The sequence below is a fragment of the Mya arenaria genome, chromosome 17 (assembly GCF_026914265.1).
Source record: "Mya arenaria isolate MELC-2E11 chromosome 17, ASM2691426v1".
Taxonomy (NCBI): domain Eukaryota; kingdom Metazoa; phylum Mollusca; class Bivalvia; order Myida; family Myidae; genus Mya; species Mya arenaria.
The window spans coordinates 1,905,001-1,927,500 of record NC_069138.1 but is presented as its reverse complement, the minus strand read 5'-3'; the positions used below and the strand labels follow the sequence as shown (position 1 = coordinate 1,927,500).

The window sequence follows — 22,500 nt, the reverse complement described above, 5'->3', positions numbered from 1 at the left end:
CATGATGATGTATCATTAAAACAAATGAGGTTAACATGATGACGTATCATTAAGTCAAATAAAGTTAACATGATGATGCATCATTAAAACAAATGAGGTTAACATGATGAAGCATCAATTAAACAAATGAAGTTAACATGATGATGCATCATTAAAACAAATGAGGTTACATGATGATGCATCATTAAAACAAATGAGGTTAACATGATGATGTATCATTAAGTCAAATGAGGTTAACATGATGATGCATCATTAAAACAAATGAGGTTACATGATGATGCATCGTTAAAACAAATGAGGTTAGCATGATGATGTATCATTAAAACAAATGAGGTTACATGATGATGCATCGTTAAAACAAATGAGGTTAGCATGATGATGCATCGTTAAAACAAATGAGGTTAACATGATGATGCATCATTAAAACAAATGAGGTTACATGATGATGCATCGTTAAAACAAATGAGGTTAACGTGATGATGTATCATTAAAAGAAATGAGGTTAACATGATGACGTATCATTAAGTCAAATGAGATTAACATGATAATGTGTCATTAAAACAAATCAGGTTAACACGATGATGCATCATTAAAACAAATTGTTTGCATCAGCCAATGTTGTGCGCCTTTAAAGCTGTACTCTCAAAGATTGACACTTTTAACAAATTGTCTTGTTTCTGTCTCAGAATCAGCTTATATTTTCATCAATGCCTTCAATTCAGTCACATAAGATAACTCGCAATAAAACAGATCTCAATTGTTTGTGAAATGCCGAAAATCACATTTTTCTTAAAGCGTTAAATTGACTATGTCACAGATTGGCACCAAAATATTTTTTTTCTGTAACGAATCTAAGGACAATTATCTAAAAGAATGTGTTTACGCTTTGATATCATAATTGTAAAAAAAAGTACCAAAATGTAAAAAAAAAAAATGTGTCGGAGACTGGGTTCGAACCCGCGTCGCCAAAATTGTAGTCCAGCGACTTACTTACTGTGCTACAAAGGCTTATTCTAAGCGGGTGGCATAATTAAGCTTTACACCTACCTCGGTAATATCGTATTACACAATACGTCTCATTTTGTAACCCCGATGCATTAATTCTTTAAACATTTCATGTCAAAAAGTAGATATTACGTTTGCGGTCCACATCCTATGATCACGTAATATATTAAGTAATATGTAGATAAATAAAGTTTTATGGCATTTTAAGGTCATATGATTTTACCTAAATTTCTACTTAAAACAGTTACACTGGTAAAATAAAAGCATGGCGGTCAGCCTGCGGACAGCGTGAATTCGTTCGCGGGGATTTTGCTCCTTGGCAACGTTCAAATGGTCATTAAAGTCTTCTATATAACTTTATTTCACCTCCCACTAGTTTCTGACCTGTTCATTGGATAAGAGAAGTCACATTGTGACCAACTATTTTTCTATAGTGGGTCAGTAAATCAATAGTCGACAAAATGGCTACGGAAAAATAGGGGAGGGGGGTGGTGGAGTATGGGAGGGTGAAATTTCATAGACCCCCTATTTTTCCTTAATGGGTCATTAACAGACCAAATAACTAAAAATCAATTTTGTTTTATTTCAGTTGATGGGGGTTGGGGTTCATGGGGTCACTGGAGCACGTGCAGTGTCACGTGTGGTGTGGGGACTCAATTACGTCATCGCTCGTGCACTCACCCTGCCCCTCAACACGGTGGGATAAGTTGTGTTGGCAGTCCAACCAGTCAGAAGCAATGCACACACAATGACTGCCGTAAGCTAAGACTTTAAATAACTTCTCTTGCATGTATGATATTTAAGAATGTATATAATGAACGTTTTTCCTACAGTTCTAGGATTTCTTGCGATAAATATCATAACAAAATGTTGCACATTTTAAAATTAATTAAGTTATGGCTTTGGCTTCCCCTTGAATACATCGATGTAGGGTTTCAGCCATGTTTTCTAAAGGACACAACGTGTTTGTATATACCACTTGATTAAATACGTCATATATTCTACGTCAGAAGGTAACATTTTGCTTAAAATGAAGACTTAATACAAAGATAACTTTTCCTTTACTACGCCATTTTAAATGAAACAAAGGGCAGTCTATGCCGCTTAAAGAGCCCCGCCTTCGTTTAATTACCGGAGTTTGATAAGGGGATTAGTTTCATGAAACATTTTGACAAACCTGTTTCCAAATAGTGTTTTGACAGTGCTCCGTGAAAATATTTGTCGAAGTGTTTTAAGAAACTAAACTCTCAATCAAACCCTGATAAAAGACCGAAGTGCCTGTGTTGTTATCTGATAATTATTTGATAAATAATTCGCGACCAAAAATGGTTGTTACAATATTTATGACGTAATCGGGAAATATGACGTCATAGTTGCATGGCGCTTCAAGTAAAGTAATGGCGTCCGTGGTTAATTGTTTTGGTAAGGTCAGTGGGTCTCTAAAATTAGTTTTCGATCCTTTTCATGAAATCATAATTGATATGGCGTAAACGTCCTTGTATGCAACAATTTATAATTAAGGTATTTTTCTTTATCTAACACATTTGAAAAAGAAATCGACATAACTAGAACATCGAGATTACAGATTTCGACATAACGAGTTTGAACTGTAGGTTCACTAGTCTTATTGATGAATCTGGACACTATTATCTACAACAGTTGTAACATTGTAACGAATGCATGCGTTTGCCTCATTTCTGAAAGAAAGAAAACACCAGTACATGGTCATGTGCTATTTAAGGGATATTAATATTATGGAAGTGTTCGGCATTGAAAAATTTCGTATTCATTTGGTAAAGGGCCAAAACACTCCTAAGCACACGGTACAGAATGTAGAAAATCAGCTTTCTATATGCTTATCAAATATTGCTCTCCCTGAACCAGTTACTGGTCACCCCAAACAATAAACCAGGAAACCTGGACGAACCTGACATTACTGCCTTGTTTATATTTTTTTACTGTTTAGCAAGTTGACCTTCATATTGTATAACACGCAAGGAGTTATGACGTCATTGTTTACTTCTATATTGCGCTCCGATTGGATAAGCGCGACGTTATTTAACAAAAGATAAACGACGTTACAAACATATCTATTATTTTATACAAACATAAATTGTCAGTCACACTTCTTTAAGAACAAATACCCATTTGCAGAAGAAACTACCAATTTTTAAAAGCAATGCATATAATATTGTAAATGTTAATATTGAACGCAGTGCAAGCGAGCAAATGACCAAGAAGCACTAGCGCGCTTCATGGAATTTGCCCGCGTGCCCTACCTCGTCCATAAAGCTTAAACAGAAAAATGCCACCAATCCTTCATTGTATTTACGTGCAAGATTCAGAACAAAGTTTGATTATGCAAGGTGGGGTAAAAAAGGGTAATACAAGTTATCTCCCTTGCAGCATTTACATGCCCCACCCACTGGGTTCTCAACGGTTCATCGTGCTACTATGTTTCAACCACAATCCATGCCTGGAGTTATGGCAAGGTAGGCTGGCTTTAAACGTTTTGGTTTGTTTATAGCATTCAAACTTGATCGTGACGTTAGTTGTTTCGTGGTGGCCATTCGGCCCAAATTTCGTCCACAGGGTAATAAAATATATTATGATTCCGACTGAATGTTTTTAGTTTCAATCGTATAATGCATAGAATCCATCTTAATCCAATGCTACGTATTCAGGACAAGTTAACAAATCTGTTTCATCTTAATCCAATGCTACGTATTCACGACAAGTTAACAAATCTGTTTCATCTTAATCCAATGCTACATATTCACGACAGGTTAACAAATCTGTTTCATCTTAATCCAATGCTACATATGCACGACAAGTTAACAAATACGTTATTTCGTTATTTAATGCTACATATTCACGACAAGTTAACAAATCTGTTACATCGTTATCCAATGTTACATTTTCACGACAGGTGTTTATCCCATCATTTAGCTAGTAGTCAAATAATGCGTGTTCTTCAAGGACTCCGTTCTAGAATGTATAATTATCATAATTCTTATTTTATACAGCATTACTGCAAAGCCCACAATTCGTTTCTTGTTGAGATCGACAATTCAACTGAGGATAGCTTTATACTCCACGAACTCTCTATCCACCATATAGGTAAGAAAGCGGTTCTGTTTGCTGTGACGCAACTTGACATAAGCCTGAGGGCAAAGAGGTATAATTCCATGAGAATCAAGTAACATCAATATTAAACTATACACAATTTATACATATACATATACATTTTATTCCTTTTATTTTCGGGTCGTTACATTTACTGAATGGTTAAGAAATAATCATTATGTAGTCTTTTTAGATGAAATTAAGTATGTTTTTTCACAATTCTTGGAAGAAATGATGAATTATGGGTGAATTTTGGACACCGCAAAATTTAACAGGCCCAACTTTGTTCATACCCTGATTATAACATAAAACAAGCATGTCATTACTTATTAACTTTTACGTTTAAAGCAGATAAATAAGTTATATTGCCATGTTATAATTTGTCCTTAAATTTTATTTCGTTTTGAATAAAAAAGCTACAACTTTAAAATGCTAAAATAAATATAGCTCTCCAAAAATAAAAGTAGTCCGGTAGTGACGTCGTAATAACAGCGAGGGAATAAAACTCATCACATGATACATTATGAAATAACTTTTGATGAATTTAGATAATGTTATAAAGGCAAAATCACGTAAGATATAATAATACATATTATTCAAAAGACTGTAAAAAATAGTATATTTTAAATACATATATTTTGAATACAATCTCAATTCTATGAGAGTTGTAATTGTTTTAAGATATCTTTGATAGCCTATAAATCCACGCTCAATAGAGATTTTCTTCTAGATGAAGTGAATTATTATTGACAACTAGTATTTGGTTGGCTCTTTTCAGTTGGTGCTTGGACCGGTGGAAACGATATTTCAAGGGAGGGACATTTTGTATGGGATGGATCGAGAACAGCGTGAGAATTGTTAACAGCTAGTGGTCTGGTGGCCTAGTGCCGTCTTCGTAGCCTTTCTATCGACCGAGATATCATTTGGTTGATTTTCTTTTGGAATGTATGGTGATTTAGTGGTTGTGAGGTTTTGGGGTGCCTGTTGGTATATTTGTAATGAGTAATGGAAAGGTCAGATGGTCAATGGGTATGAAGTCTACATTAACAAATAAAAAATAAATTCCACTCCTATCCATTAAAGTTGTTTAGGTTTCGTTACTTAAAGCAAAAAGTGACTATACATAATGACACATTTAAATCTAAATAATGAAATATATTATTAGTGGGGTTGTTTAGGGCAAATGTTTGTAGTATCGTGAGCTTTGGGTTAAATTAATAAAACTTGGCACACATATGAAACATCCCTATACTTATTTTTTATAGATATGGACCCAAATCAGCAGCTCCCCCTGGTGACCATGGCGGCTATTTTTTAAAATGTCCGCCGAAATGGCCGATAATTTGTTCAAATGCTTTTATCTGTGCGTCATATTTATGTAAACGGTTTGCTTGTGATTAATTTATTTACAGGATACATTACACCCACTGGGCGCCGGGGCAGCCAAATGGAAACAACACGTATAGACCAACCGACGACTGTATAAATGCCGCCACATCTCATTGGTTTGACGAGACCTGTACTAACGCACACCATTTTGTTTGCGAACAGAAGTATGTAAATATTTTTTTTAATATTGTCTGGAATCAGTTTGTTCTTAGAGCTGCACAATCACGGATTTACCATTTTTACAACTATTTTTTTTATTTTTTGTCTTGGAAAGGGCAAATATTTATATAAATATCTGCAATTCAATGATATAAGACTGCTGACAAAAACAGATCGTTGATTTTCATATATCCGCTCGAAAATTGATGTTTTATGGCTTAAACTAACGGTTTAAGAAAAATGCATAAAATATCAATTTTTGAACTTGAATATAACAATCTGCGATCTAATTCTTGTCAATAGTCTTATATAACTGGTTTTCATGAATTTTCGCAAAAATTGGCTCGTTCGAAGACAAAAAAATTAAAAACAGTTGTCAAAACGTTCAATCTGTGAGAGTGCAGCTTTAAAGAAGAGTGTGTTCGTGTAAGTAAATTTGTTCTTGAACTCTGACAAGGCCCATTCGGTGAGTGCTCCAAGAAAACTGTTGGTCATGTTTGTTTTTTGGAGCATTTTGTTCATACAAAATGAAGCCCTGGTTAGAGCTACCCTGATTCTCTCATGTACACAAGTGTTTAGCACTGTCACACGGAACTTTCATTACATTCCCTTCCTGTTATTGTAATGCATAGAATATGCGTTGTAATATTGTGGTAATGAGGCTCATAATTGGTAAAGTATTTGATGTTAAACGCGTAAGTTTTATGTTAATAACAAACTGTGTATTTACAGGTTCAACTCGGCTGGAATCAATGTATTTGGATAGGTGATAATTGGTGATGCAAATTCTGAAATAAAAATCACGTTCCTAGCAATACGTCTGCTTGTCTGTTTTGTATCTGTTTTGTCAGCTAAACACTCCATAGTCCAAGTTTCTCAGATATTTAGGCCTCAGTTAAAGCTACACTATTACAGGTTGCCTATTTTGACAATATATATATTTTTTTGTCTTGGAAGGGGCCAATATTTGTGAAAATGCATTGAAACCAGTCATATAAGACTGCTGAAAAATACTAAGATGGCAGATATCATTTACGTTCAAGAGGCAGGCAAAAGCACAGAGAAAAGACCGTATTTTCGATCTAGCATCGTCATTGCCAGCAGGCGAGCTCGGGGATAACTTTGAACGGATGCCATTCGCAAACCCGCCGTGTCATCTGCTCGACCCAGTACCGTTGGAAAGGTCTCAACGTGACCCATCTAACGGTGTCGCGTTTGACCAGGTAGTTGTCCGTCTGCCAATCCCGGGCTCGAGCCCAGCCGGACGGGTCTAAACGGCCGTGCCGAGACTCGGCTATGGACGCGGCTCGCCGAGAGCTTTCCAACGGTATCTCGTTCGCCTCGATCGGACCACAGACGGCGGAGATACGGGCAGGCAAAATTGATGTTTTATGCATTTTTCTTAAACCGTTAGTAACGCTTGAAACCATAAAACATTATTTTTGAACGGAATTGTGAATATCTGCGATCTGATCTTTTGTGTGCAGTCTTTTATCACTGGTTTACAGATATGTACGCACATAAATTTGCTCATTCTAAGACAAAAAAAATATGTAAAAACGGTTTATCTGTGAGAGTGCAGCTTTAAATCTTGAGCTGATTGTCATTGACGCCAACCCAACGCACAGTGTTCGAATGCTGACTCATTAAAAAATCTAGTAAACATTCAACAGTTTTGCACTCCGGTACTTAACCAATAGAGAACGTCTACAGATGTATATAAATGGACAAAGCAGGGTATATGCACTCCGGTACTTAACCAAAAGCGAACGTCTACAGATGTATATAAATGGACAAAGCAGCGTATTAGCACTCCGGTACTTAACCAATAGAGAACGTCTACAGATGTATATAAATGGACAAAGCAGCGTATTTGCACTCCGGTACTTAACCAATAGAGAACGTCTACAGATGTATATAAATGGACAAAGTAGCGTATTTGCACTCCGGTACTTAACCAATAGAGAACGTCTACAGATGTATATAAATGGACAAAGCAGCGTATTTGCACTCCGGTACTTAACCAATAGAGAACGTCTACAGATGTATATAAATGGACAAAGCAGGGTATATGCACTCCGGTACTTAACCAATAGAGAACGTCTACAGATGTATATAAATGGACAAAGCAGCGTATTTGCACTCCGGTACTTAACCAATAGAGAACGTCTACAGATGTATATAAATGGACAAAGCAACGTATTTACCCTCCGGTACTTAACCAATAGAGAACGTCTACAGATGTATATAAATGGACAAAGCAACGTATTTGCACCCCGGTACTTAACCAATAGAGAACGTCTACAGATGTATATAAATGGACAAAGCAACGTATTTGCACTCCGGTACCTAACCAATAGAGAACGTCTACAGATGTATATAAATGGACAAAGCAACGTATTTGCACTCCGGTACTTAACCAATAGAGAACGTCTACAGATGAATATAAATGGACAAAGCAGCGTATTTGCACTCCGGTACTTAACCAATAGAGAACGTCTACAGATGTATATAGATGGACAAAGCAGCGTATATGCACTCCGGTACTTAACCAATAGCGAACGTCTACAGGTGCATATGAATGGACAAAGCAGCGTATTTGCATTCGGTCACTAAACACTAACCGATCGTCTTCAGGTGTATACAAATCGAAAAATAAAGCAAAATAGCTTCACTCGCGCACTAAACTAAAAGCGAACCTATACGTGTACTTACAAATGGTGCATAAGAAACAACTTTGCACTAGGGCACTTAACCAACAGCGAACGTCTACAAATTTTTATCAAATTAGGGCACTTAACCAATAGCGAACGTCTACAAATGTTTATCAAACTAGGGCACTTAACCAATAGCGAACGTCTACAAATGTTTATCAAACTAGGGCACTTAACCAATAGCGAACGTCTACAAATGTTTATCAAATTAGGGCACTAAACCAATAGCGAACGTCTACACACGTTTATCAAACTACGGCGCAAAAATAATAGCGAACGTCTACAAAATTTAATGTTTATCAAACAAACTAGGGCACTAAACCAATAGCGAACGTCCACAAATGTTTATCAAACTATGGCACTAAACCAATTGCGAACGTCTACAAATTTTATCAAACTAAGGCACTAAACCAATTGCGAACGTCTACAAATGTTTATCAAACTAGGGCACTAAACCAATAGCAAACGTCTACAAATGTTTATCAAACTAGGGCAATAAACCAATTGCGAACGTCTACAAATGTTTATCAAACTAGGGCAATTAACCAACGGCGAACGTCTACAAATGTTTATCAAACTAGGGCAATAAACAAATAGCGAACGTCTACAAGTGTTTATCAAACTAAGGCAAAAGACCAATAGCGAACGTCTACAAATGTTTATCTAACAAACTAGGGCACTAAACCAATAGCAAACGTCTACAAATGTTTATCAAACTAGGGCAATAAACCAATTGCGAACGTCTACAAATGTTTATCAAACTAGGGCAATTAACCAACAGCGAACGTCTACAAATTTTTATCAAACTAGGGCAATAAACCAATTGCGAACGTATACAAATGTTTATCGAACTAGGGAAATAAACAAATAGCGAACGTCTACAAGTGTTTATCAAACTAGGGAAATAAACAAATAGCGAACGTCTACAAGTGTTTATCAAACTAAGGCAAAAGACCAATAGCGAACGTCTACAAATGTTTATCTAACAAACTAGGGCACTAAACCAATAGCGAACTTCTACAAATGATTATCAAACAAGTACATAAACTTAACAGCGAACGTCAACAAATGTTTATCAAACTAGGGCACTAAACCAATAGCGAACGAACGTCTACAAAGATTATCGAACAAGGACATTAACTGAACAGCGAACGTCTATAAATATTAATTAAACTAGGGTACTTAACCAATAGCGAAAATCTACTGCAGCCAATTGTATAAAACCGGTTATCTTTTTGGTTTGGTCAAAGTTATCCGAAATGTTTATCGATTGGTCAATATTTATCCAATAATTTTTTCTAACCAATCAAATCATTGAAAAGTGTTCACTAGCCAAAATCTAACCTGTGGACAACTTATCCGAGTTTTATACAATTGGCTGCAGGTGTTTTTCAATGAATAAAGAAATATTTTTGTACCGGAGCACTCAACCAATAGCTAACGTCTATAGGTGTGTATCAATTAATAAACTCTTATTTTGTGGTCGGTCACTGAACCAAAAACGATCATCTACAGGTGTTTATTATCGAACAAGGAAACATTTTTGCACTCTGGCACTAATAATGCGACAAGTTCAGCGCCCAATAAGATCAATAAAAATATGGCCTTGGATTATTCGTTAACAATCAATTGTATTGGCGTATTATTAATGTGCTCGTTATTGTTTGCTTGTGTCGTTAAAACTGTGTTATTCATTTATTTACTGCAAATGAATTATCCCAATCAAATAGATACTACAGCTTTAGACTTTGATTTTTTTAAACTATTGAAATAATTCCGAGAATGCCTTTGATCAACTCGCGCTTGTTTTCATTCAAGATTATATTATCATGCCAGCCAATACGTATGTGAAAAAAGCCCGGTTTAATGGAACTGGTACAACGCCAAAAAAATCAAAAACAAGAAACATCAGAGAACAGCACAAAACCGTTCATTAACAAAACAAGAAACATGGAAGAACAACACAAAACTGTTCATGAACAAAACAAGAAACGTGGAAGAACAAAACAAAACTGTTCATTAACACAACAAGAAACATTAAAGACCAACAAAAAACGGTTCATTGACACAACAAGAAACATTGAAGGACAGCACTAAACTGTTCATTATTAAAACAAGAAACATGGAAGAACAGCACAAACCTGTTCATTAACAAAACAAGAAACATGGAAGAACAGCACTAAACTGTTCATTAACAAAACAAGAAACATGGAAGAACAGCACAAAACTGTTCATTAACAAAACAAGAAACATAAAAGAACAGCACTAAACTGTTCATTAACAAAACAAGAAACATGGAAGAACAGCACTAAACTGTTCATTAACAAAACAAGAAACATGGAAGAACAGCACAAACCTGTTCATTAACAAAACAATAAACATGGAAGAACAGCACAAACCTGTTCATTAACAAAACAGGAAACATGGAAGAACAGCACAAACCTGTTCATTAACAAAACAATAAACATGGAAGAACAACACAAAACTGTTCATTAACAAAACATGGAACATGAAAGAACAGCACAAACCTGTTCATTAACAAAACAAGAAACATGGAAGAACAGCACAAACCTGTTCATTAACAAAACAAGAAACATGGAAGAACCGCACTAAACTGTTCATTCATAAAACAAGAAACATGGAAGAACAACACAAAACTGTTCATTAACAAAACAAGAAACATGGAAGAACAGCACAAAACTGTTCATTAACAAAACAAGAAACATGGAAGAACAGCACAAAACTGTTCATTAACAAAACAAGAAACATGGAAGAACAGCACAAACCTGTTCATTAACAAAACAAGAAACATGGAAGAACAGCACAAAACTGTTCATTAACAAAACAAGAAACATGGAAGAACATCACTAAAATGTTCATTAACAAAACAAGAAACATGGAAGAACAACACAAAACTGTTCATTAACAAAACAAGAAACATGGAAGAACAGCACTAAACTGTTCATTAACAAAACAAGAAACATGGAAGAACAGCACTAAACTGTTCATTAACAAAACAAGAAACATGGAAGAACAGCACTAAACTGTTCATTAACACAACAAGAACAATTGAAGAACAACACAAAACTGTTCATTAACACAACAAGAAATATGGAAGAACAGAACTAAACTGTTCATTAACACAACAAGAACCATTGAATAACAACAAAAACTGTTCATTAAGAAAGCAAGAAAAATCAAAGAACAGCACAAAACTGTCCATTTACAAAACAAGAAACATTGAGGAACAACACCAAAACTGTTCATTATTAAAACAAGAAACATGGAAAACATGGAAGAACAGCACACAACTGTTCATTAACAAAGCAAGAAACATTTAAGAACAAAACAAAACTGTTCATTTGCTGTCCAAAACCAACTCATAAACGATGCCTTCAGGGATATCTTCCCTTGGCCACACAAAATGACACCAGTACTAATTTTTACCCAGAAAATAACATCGAGAGTATTTCTATAAGCTTTCAGCTTTAGTCACAATCGAGCTAAAAGAAATTAGTATAGACTTATGTAATGATGTAAACACATATATTTTAACATATATAACACATTTGTCTTGTAAGTGCTGTTGAATTAACTATCTCTAAAATTTGCAAGACACGATTTAATATATACATACGCTATAAGTATATGATCACATATTGAACTTGCGAACTTTTGCTGAAGCTAGCTTTGTTCACGTTACGATTTACCTTATTGATAAGGAGGTCACTGTTCACAAATACACTATCTTTATTTCTTGTTTCAATGAAAAGGATGATTAACTTTATACAAGGTATTTACTTACATATTAAATTAAACATACATTTCTTCTCCATGAGTTTAACGTTCATTTTTAGTAAGGCATTATGAAAATCAAACGTTTTATTTTTGGTTGATCACGAATCAGGAAAAGTGGGTTTTCCCAGAGCATTTCGGTGTCGCCCATAATACAAGACCATGCTTTAGCTTTACTCTCGTACCAACGAGATCGACTTAGCATAACTTCATACAGCATTCTCCATAATCGTTTTAAAATAAACAAGGTTTAAACCTATATTTACCCATCTATTATACACAAGGGCAAAGGAAAACACTATTTGAGCCGTATCGTGCGATTTGGGGCCTTCGGACAAACACATGTGTTTTTCTTTATTTTATTGGGTATTTGAACTAAATATTATTTCAGGAAGTAATACTGATCATTTCATGATGGTTTTTATTTTAATGTGTAAGATACGTGTTTAGAAGTGAGACCATGTAATGCGCATTCTGAAATCTAAATTTGACGTCATGCGCATGATGTCATAACGCAAGCACATTATTAGTTTGGTGTTTAGCACTAACGTATCGATATTACAACTAGCTTTTAACTTTAGTTGATTTCCTAACATGAAATGTTTATGGAACACAAATAAAGAAGAAAATGATGATTTATTCTTTAATCCAGTCACCATTTTTTAACACACTCAACTATGAATGCAGTCAAAATGAGTTGGTACCGTGATTGCTATGGAAACATGAGCAATCTTACTGTCATAAATCTTCAAGAAAATGAAGCGCCAATGACACTCCATTAAATGAAAGAAGTTTGGAAGAAATTAATACGCACAATAATCCATATTATTTTGGATGAGAGCTTGTCGAAACAACGGTTCTTTTGAAGGATTTTAGTTGAATTTTAAGTAGAAAGTTTATTCAAGTTAACATAACAACGATATGTATTTGAAATAGGTTAACATGACCCGTGATCAAATTCATCGATAACAATGGCTTGCGTATACATATAAATTCAAATAGCGACCAATTTAACTATATACAAGTACACTTGTATTAAGGAAAGTGGCAGAAAACACGGAATTTCTACTTTTATTAGACGATAGTTGATCACAGTAAATCTTTCAGCACTCACCAATCATTTTTCGCATGCTCAGCTAGTAAATACATGGTTACAATCCTGTTATGAGTAATTAATATTTCCATAAATGCATTATTAAGTAAGTAGATGAAGGTTTATCACTCAACATTTATGTTTGTTAAACATGTGTATGTATTGATTTTGAATAAGAGTGTCACTTTAATGAATATTTCATTTGTATTTATTATGTCAAAATCGCTGAGGTCTGGTCTAGTGAAAATGCTTTATAATCTGTGTAGCACATACTTTATTCGTTTAATTTAAACATATGTTATGGGGTCATTTATGAAAGTTTTATAAAAGAAGTTAACTCCTGAAAAATGTGAGTTTTGCCCGTATTATTCTGCCGTTGTACGTTCGAATAACAACACGTGATATCACGCATATGATCAATAATCTCTTTAGAATTACTGTATATGTGTATAAAATTAGTTTTTCTTATCGATGTTTTACTTTTGATCCAATTTTTATTATCACATGGGCAAAATTTTAGTGGTAGAATTTGGCCGATGAAAATACTTTTATATTGTTAATTTTAATTATCATGTATTTGTGATTAAAACGAGCCGAATATATTTGTACATGTTTGCATACAGAATTTAACGTTTGACCATTTTCTGGCGAAACTATTTACTTACAGTGTTGCTTCTCGTTGTTATCACTGGAGGCGAGCAGTGCGCGGACGTAGACCCAAGGGGATGCACTTTGAACATGCATCTTTGTGATGACCAATCTATAGCTGAAGTCATGTGTCCCAGGACGTGTCGACTATGCCGTAAGTAGTTGCAGATCTGGCCCCAATTTGTGGAAACATGTGAAAGCTTAACCATCTTAAGTAGCTTATTTTGTTCAATAATTATTTCACTTAAAGCTGCACTCTTATAGATATACCGGTTTTACAAAAAAAAAAAAAAAAAAAAAAAATGTCTTGGAAAGAGCAAATTTCTGCATGATTTTCTGCAAACCAATGATATAAAATTGCTGACTAAAAATCAGATAGTAAAATTTCATATTTCTGTTCGAAAATTAATGTTTAATGTCTGAAACCGTTACTAACGGTTTCAGAAAAACGCATAAAACATCATTTTTTTAACTTAAATATAAAACCTGCGATCTATTTTTTTGCCAGCAGTCTTATATAATTGTTTTTAATAGATTTTCGCAAAAATGGCTCTTTCCAAAACAAAAAATAAAAAACAACGAGTTGTCAAAATGTTCAATCTGTGAGAGTGCAGCTTTAAACCTTAGTTTGATAATTAAAACTTAGGTTTTTCGTTTTTATCAGACATTATTAACTTCTATAAACAGTCAAAAAACTGTAACAATTCACAAATTATACAAGAACAGAAATAGTGAATGTAGCTTAATCCTGCTATTACAGACTAACGAAATTTTGGGAAAAATCGTCCCCTGACCCCAATATTCGGAACATCTTAAGCTTAACAGATTTAAGTAGCTTATTTCAATCAGCCTAAATACATACTTGAATTGGATTTCGATGAATTCAATGAATAATTGTTAATTGTGATTACCATAAACATTATTCCTATTTAAAATCTAAAATCTCTAAAAAATGTAATATTACACAAATATAGGGAAACAAAAATAGTGGGATACGGTTTATCTTGTTATAAGAGTCTTAGGAAGTTTTGAGAAATTGGGGCCTAGCGTGTCAGCGTCTTGACATATATCGTATGACAGAAGCATTATCGTTAATCAATAACTTCTGAAAATGCGTTACACACTAAGTCAGTTAGATACTATTGTTTTAAATATTTCGCTCCGCACTTCTTACTTATTAAAGAGTATAAAATATGTTCAATTATATAATTTACTTTAATGAGTCAAAAGTCAAAGTCAAAACAAAACACACCAAATAAATTCCAATATGATTTATTTTGATTTCAAAGCAATATAATGTAATCTAGATAATCTACTTTAAATACTGAGCGTATTCAATGACTCTACTTTTAGCAATAAACTATCATCATTCTACGAATCTGCTTTGAATTATATACCATTATTCAATGACTTTTCTATAAATAATAAACAATTATTAAATCAGTTAACTATAAATAGTGCACTAGCATTCGATGAATGTACTTTAAATGTTAAACTTTCATTAAATGAGGATATTATAAATAATGTACTATTATTCAATGAGGTTACTACAAAATGCACTATCATTCAATGAGGTTAATATCAATAATGTACAGTTATTCAATGAGGTTAAATAATGCACAATTATTCAATGAGTTTACTAACAATAATGTGCTATTGTTCAATGAGTTTACTATAAATAATGTACTATCATCCAATGAGTTAATTATAAATAATGTACTATTGTTCAATGAGTTTACTATAAATAATGTACTATTGTTCAATGAGTTTACTATAAATAATGTACTATCATCCAATGAGTTTACTATAAATAATGTACTATTGTTCAATGAGTTTACTATAAATAATGAACTATCATCCAATGAGTTTACTATAAATAATGTACTATCATCCAATGAGTTTACTATAAATAATGTACTATCATCCAATGAGTTTACTATAAATAATGTACTATCATCCAATGAGTTTACTATAAATAATGTACTATCATCCAATGAGTTTACTATAAATAATGTACTATTGTTCAATGAGTTTACTATAAATAATATACTATTGTTCAATGAGTTTACTATAAATGAAATATAAGCATTCAATGAATTTGCTATGAATTATATACCATATTTATTTAATGTTTTATAGATAATGTACCATTACTCAATGAGTTTACTATAAATAATGGACAACTATTCAGTGAGTTTGCTATAAATAGTGTGCTATTATTCAATGAATTTATTATAGATAAAATGCAATTATTCAATGAGTTAACTATAAATTATGTACAATTATTCAATGAGTTTACTATAAATAATGTACTATTATTCAATGAGTTTACTATAAACCCAATGAAATGACATCTCCATCTACTCATTCAACAGCAACAACGACATCTCCATCCACTACTTCAACAGCAACAACGACATCTCCATCCACTACTTCAACAGCAACAACGACAGCGCCATCTACTACTTTAACAGCAACAACGCCATCTCCATCCGCTACTTCAACAACAGCAAAAACGACAACTAGCTATATTCAACAAGGTTTCTTTATCGATGATTTTTGCGCTTAATTTATAAGAATGAGATGCACTTAACTAGTTACAGCAACCACAACCATATTTATAAATTAATTTATTCAATCACGAATGTAGTGGGGACATAAATATTTTGAACAATGTTGACAATGCCAACGTTCAATAACTAGAGTGCGGAATAACTGAATAGCGGTGTAAGTCATCCGAATGTTAATTACTGAACGGTTAAGTTTTATTTATGGAAGTTAATGTATGTAGGAACACAAAGTTAACACTCTCAAATCTGGTATAACTGTTGTTTGCTCGTTTGATATTTTTGATTTTACACAATATACCATAGTATAATGTTACATGCTTCATCCAGTCACTGGTGCCTGGGGCGAATGGGGTTCATGGATGGCTTGTTCCATCTCCTGTGGCACGGGATACAGCGCCCGCTACAGGATATGCGACTCTTCCGCACCATTGTTTGATGGAAATGATTGTTTTGGCAGTGCAAGATCCTACAAACAATGCAACATTGGACCTTGCCCAAGTATGTTGAAATACAACTTCAAATTTTATATTGCCTAATTGTATACAAGTACAAGTGAACAGCGTATGAGAGAGCGTTATATTTCTATATCTATTTGGTATATTTACATAATTATATGTTTCAAACATATTACACATTAGAATGAATCATCACAGATATGCACAATAACTTAGCACAATCATATCACAAACAAAAAGATATCACCAAATCAAAACGTTTTCACAAAATTATCACAATATTGAAGTAAACAATGTTAATTGCAATACCTTAAACATATGTTGTACTACATTTCCCATACGTGATATCTTAAAAAGTTAAAACTGCAAATTATATAGTCACTGATTCAAAGGTAAAGTAATGACACACATTGTAGGTACTTACTAAAAAGATGTACATATGCAGGAAAGTCTATAAAAGTCTTATTCCTAATGGGTTCTTCTGTATCTATGCTAATGGGCTTATTCCTGTCCTCTCATGTTCCATTATACAAGATCACAGTAAATACTTATCTGCTGAACGTCTTTCTGAAGTAACTACGGCTTGTCGCGAAGGTTTTGAAGCATTGAATTATCTTTGCCTTCTTCGCACAAATACACCAAGTGTTAATTAACTTTTTAGTAAGTACCTACAGTGTGTTATAGAAATATAACGAATTAAGTGTAACATCCCTTACCTGTCAATTGATTTCACTTTTTAAAGAAAACTGTCAACAATTGGGCGAATTCTTATACGTATTAACGAGGAACAAACACAATTGGGAAAATAACTGATTTATATTATTCATATTATTCTTAAAGTTGATGGTGGGTGGTCGGAATGGACACCGTTTGGGGTGTGCAGTCGCACATGTGGGAACAACGCAGTTAAAGAGAGGTACGTGTTAGCTGCTAAACACATTTTGGTATTCTAAACAACTTGTGTACGACAAAATGTCGTCAGATAAAAAAATCAAGTAAATAAATTTGAGTGTCATAGCTCAAATTGAAAATCTCTTTGCAAATCCAATAAACTTTGAATAATGTGACCATTTGAGCTCTTTGTTTCGAATAGTAAAGTTTATAATATTCCGGAAAAAAACCCACTACATACAATTTCACGAAAAATCTGTTATAAGCATTTGAGGCATAAACTAAACAAAAACAGTGTTTGTTTCAGTGTAAAAATACAATGAATTTCACCTCGTAAACACCAACGTAAACATTTCAATTGTTGCTACGGCACACGCTAAATACAGCATTTGATCCTCATACGGTGAAATTTATTTTGATTTTACACTAAAACAAGTATTTTCCTCTATATATTTATGTATTTATGTTTCATTCCAGGTATCGTCAGTGTAACAATCCTGTAGCGGCCTTCGGCGGCGCTGATTGTAGCGGTGAACATTTCCAGATAGACATATGCCCTGTTCGGGACTGCCTAGGCAAGTACCTATTACATAACTGTATATTACTTCTCCAACATTAATGACGCAAAGCCATTGGTCAAGGACCGGTCACGCAGTGATCACATATTTCTCCTTATAGGGTCTCTAATCTTTATATCGTACCGAATGCCGTCTTATTTCCAAATCCGATGACTAAATGCAAATTTTCCCATAAGTCGACAATTATTAACGGGTTGTCGACGTTATATACACGTTACTGGGTAAGTAGGTGACCCGATATGGTATATACAGTGCACAGGAAACAATATATGGATTAAAGCTTTGTTCTCACACAATATTGTTTCCTTAGCCCCGGATATCCCATATCAGGTCACATACTAGCCTCATAACTTATGATTTCGACATGACAATCATAATAGGTTATAGATAGTACACGTATTGTCATGTCAATATATAATTTTACACGTTTTCAGATACATTTACTAATATTTCATTGTAGTAACTGCCTAGGTACTTTAAAAACAACTATAAATCATTAATGCAATGAACACTACTTTGACATGCCAAGTAGGCGAAAATTCATTATTTATGCAAAAAGCTACAGAAACAAGCTCAGTAGCAAAAAGTTTAAACAAAAACCCGGTTTAGTGGCACTGGTCAAACGCCAAAGACATAGAACATAAAATTACAAACAATAAACTCCACAAACAACACAGTGCATACATACTACATGTATATATAAAAAAGGTAGGTATGTTTATCAAAAATTGTTAGGTACTGCCTTGGAACGGTCAGTAAAATGTAAATTTACTGGAGGTTTAAACCAGTTTATAAGCACAAACCTCACTCATATCCCAACAATCCTTAATAAAGATAAAACGCAAAAGGTAAATTTTATCAAAGTATGCATTAACTTGAGGAAACTGATCAATAAAACAAATAATAATAAACGTATAGGTAAACCCCAAGTACTTCTATGATTAGAGATCCCAACTCTATCTGCAGACGAAGGGATACAATTCATAGCACCAAATGCAATTTTTTTTCAAAGATACGATGCAGTCATTGTTTGAAACTATAAACTAAACCCTAAGAGGTAATGGCCCAAACGACAAGGAATTAGAGAAAGTATAAAAATCTAAACTAGACCCTAAGAGGAATGGCCCAAACGACAAGGAATTAGAGAAACTATAAAAATCTAAACTAAACCCTAAGAGGCAATGGCCAAAACGACATGGAATTAAAGAAACTATAAAAATCTAAACTAGACCCTAAGAGGCAATGGCCCAAACGACAAGGAATTAGAGAAACTATAAAAATCTAAACTAGACCCTAAGAGGCAATGTGGCCCAAACGACAATGAACTAGAAACACAAACGTATAAACAATAGATATGAGAAACGAGGCTCAGCTGAATGGCAGTTTTTCAATTTCTTAAAGAAAATACAATGAAATTATGTAAAATAAGACTTTTGATGAGAGTGTTAAAAGAAATGTGATAAAAAAACACTATAATAATATAAGAATACTTTTCTTTAACGTTGATTATCATAATTGTTAAAAGTTCAAAAGGTAGTTTTACATCTCGGGCATGTCAAACAAAAGAGGAAACATGGCGCGGCGAATGAGAAAACCCCCAAAACAATTGACTCTTGATTCTAAGGGGGCCCAGCGGACCACTACCCAACGTACATACCCCCTCACAATGGACCAGCGCCATAGTTTCCTTTCCCTATGCATGTGGTTGCAGGATCCAAGTTTGCCCCACTGACTCCATTATCACCCTGGAAACCAGAAAGGACCTCAGGGCACAACAGGCAGTAGTATTCTAGGTATCTTCAATGCACTAAACTCACATTTGACGTTCATTGAAAGTATGCTGATAATAATATATCATATATAATATAATAATATCCCTCATAAAAAAAAACTAGGAACACAAATGCACGACAACAGGAAGGAATTCAAAGTAGATCGCCAACAATGTAACTTGGTCAGGTAGAGGACTTTTGTGTTGAATATAGTAAAGTCACTGATGAAATCCAAAAATCAAAACATCACATTCAATACGTGAACAGCTCAGTGAGAATTCAAAACATGATTCTTGCCTCACAAATCGAATAACTGGAAAATGAAAATGAACACATAAACATCGTAACCTTGATATACATGCTAAAATAATGGAAAACAACCTAATATTCTTCGGGATTCACATCCATCGAAACGCATAGAGAACGTCAAAGAGACACCCCAGAATCAACACTTCTGAAAGATGAAAAAATACAAAACAATGAGAACATGTTGGGCGAAAACCTAAAAGACATTGCGAAACTACACTGAACATTTGTAAGCAGACGGAAAAGAACAATTGATACAGAAATGGACATATTGTTGCCATTTCTGAATGCTTTAAAGATAACCCAGAAACAAAACAAATTTCACGCACACTTTCCAAAAGGAAATTAAAAATAGACGCAGGCAGCTAGCTATACACAGTGGTAGGCAAGTTGCCGAAGAAGGGGATAAAGTCAACTTGGTGAAAACAGATTATACGCTAGCCGATCCCTTTACAAACTTGAGCCAATACATTGACAAACCTGGTTACCGGCGACATGTGCGTCCATTTAATCTATCACTATGAGGAACAGCGCGAACTGTACAAAAACGCCCTTCGAATCGGCGTCCCACCACACTTTGAGCAAACGTCCAGAGTTGACTCTCAACCAACAACCTTTAACATAACATAAAAACATAACTTTATTTACAACAGCATGTACTTGTGTTACTTATTGAGCAGATGTGAAATCAGGCGATATGAAATGTTTTGCATAATATTTGTTGATAGATGTCTGAAAACGTTTTATCATTTTCCTAACTACCATTTTGTTTACAAAGTAATAATGCACATATTTTGATATGTTTGTATATTAAATAGTGCATGTCTCATCCTTTTCGTAATGTTCGATTTGAATCATCAGATTAGTTGTACTATAAGCATTGATATGTCAAATATAAAGTATTCTCTTATAAGAAATATGTTGTATTCACAAAACAAAAGGCAGTTCTGTAAATGTAAATCGTTTAATTACATATCTATATATTTAACACTAAATTTGTATCTTTCGGAATTGATATAACATCTAAATGTACTATTTGATGTTTTAGCATTCTTTAATACCTTTCATCAGAGAATAATTAACCAGCGTGTGTTATATGGTGCACTATATTTACACTATGCTCAAGAATTCATGAATATGTGTCTTATTTTTGCAACTAACCTTTGCATTCCAAAAACTGTGATTATAAAAGATTTTTATCATTATTACAAAGAACCGTATCTTTCATATGGAATTATTGTTACTTATGATAATGATGATACTGGCTATGGAAATAATAATAATAATAATAATAATAATAATAATAATAATAATAATAATACTAATAATAATGATAATCATAATAATAATAATGATAATAATAATATTAATAATATTAATAATAAAAAAGTAAGCTATCATCGATGAAATATACAAAACATTTCAAACTTTACCTCCATACCTGTATATGATAAGAGTACGATATTGATGTTTATCAGATGCATATATATCCACTATATGATTCATTGCCTAGATAAGTGTTGCTTGCAGTTGCGTTAGTAATTGATACTATTAACGTAACGTGAACTTATATGCTGCTTCGTATCAGCATATTAAGTGAACTATTAAAAGTTAAAATGCAATAGTATTTTTTTAAGTTTTAGTATATAGCATTAAAACAACAGCGCGGTTATTCCAATTAGTTTAGATGGGTGTGGTTTGTTATCAGGAATTTATATGCATTGTCATTTGGACCTTTGCTTTTCCGGGCTTATCCCTGTACAGTTCATTGTTTTATTGTTCATATGGTTGTGTCTCTAGTTCATTGTCATTTGATCCCTTGCTTTTGCCGGACTTGTCCCTGTATTGTTCATTGTATTATTGTTCATATGGTTGTGTCTCTAGTTCATTGTCATTTGTTCCCTTGCTTTTCCGGGCTTATCCCTGTACTGTTCATTGTATTATTGTTCATATGGTTTTGTCTCTAGTTCATTGTTATTTCGTCCCTTGCTTTTCCGGG

General features: G+C 33.8%; 1 protein-coding gene across 1 annotated transcript in view; it reads left to right on the top strand.

The window, feature by feature from the left end:
• LOC128224321 (semaphorin-5A-like) overlaps positions 1 to 22,500 on the top strand; it is a 26,842-nt gene that overhangs the window by 2,428 nt on the left and 1,914 nt on the right. Inside the window, exons 2-9 of the mRNA XM_052934133.1 lie at positions 1,595 to 1,762; positions 3,412 to 3,497; positions 4,032 to 4,183; positions 5,544 to 5,684; positions 16,305 to 16,438; positions 16,827 to 16,997; positions 17,795 to 17,870; positions 18,323 to 18,420. Coding sequence (XP_052790093.1) covers positions 1,595 to 1,762; positions 3,412 to 3,497; positions 4,032 to 4,183; positions 5,544 to 5,684; positions 16,305 to 16,438; positions 16,827 to 16,997; positions 17,795 to 17,870; positions 18,323 to 18,420 — 1,026 coding nt within the window. The remainder of the gene's footprint in view (positions 1 to 1,594; positions 1,763 to 3,411; positions 3,498 to 4,031; positions 4,184 to 5,543; positions 5,685 to 16,304; positions 16,439 to 16,826; positions 16,998 to 17,794; positions 17,871 to 18,322; positions 18,421 to 22,500) is intronic.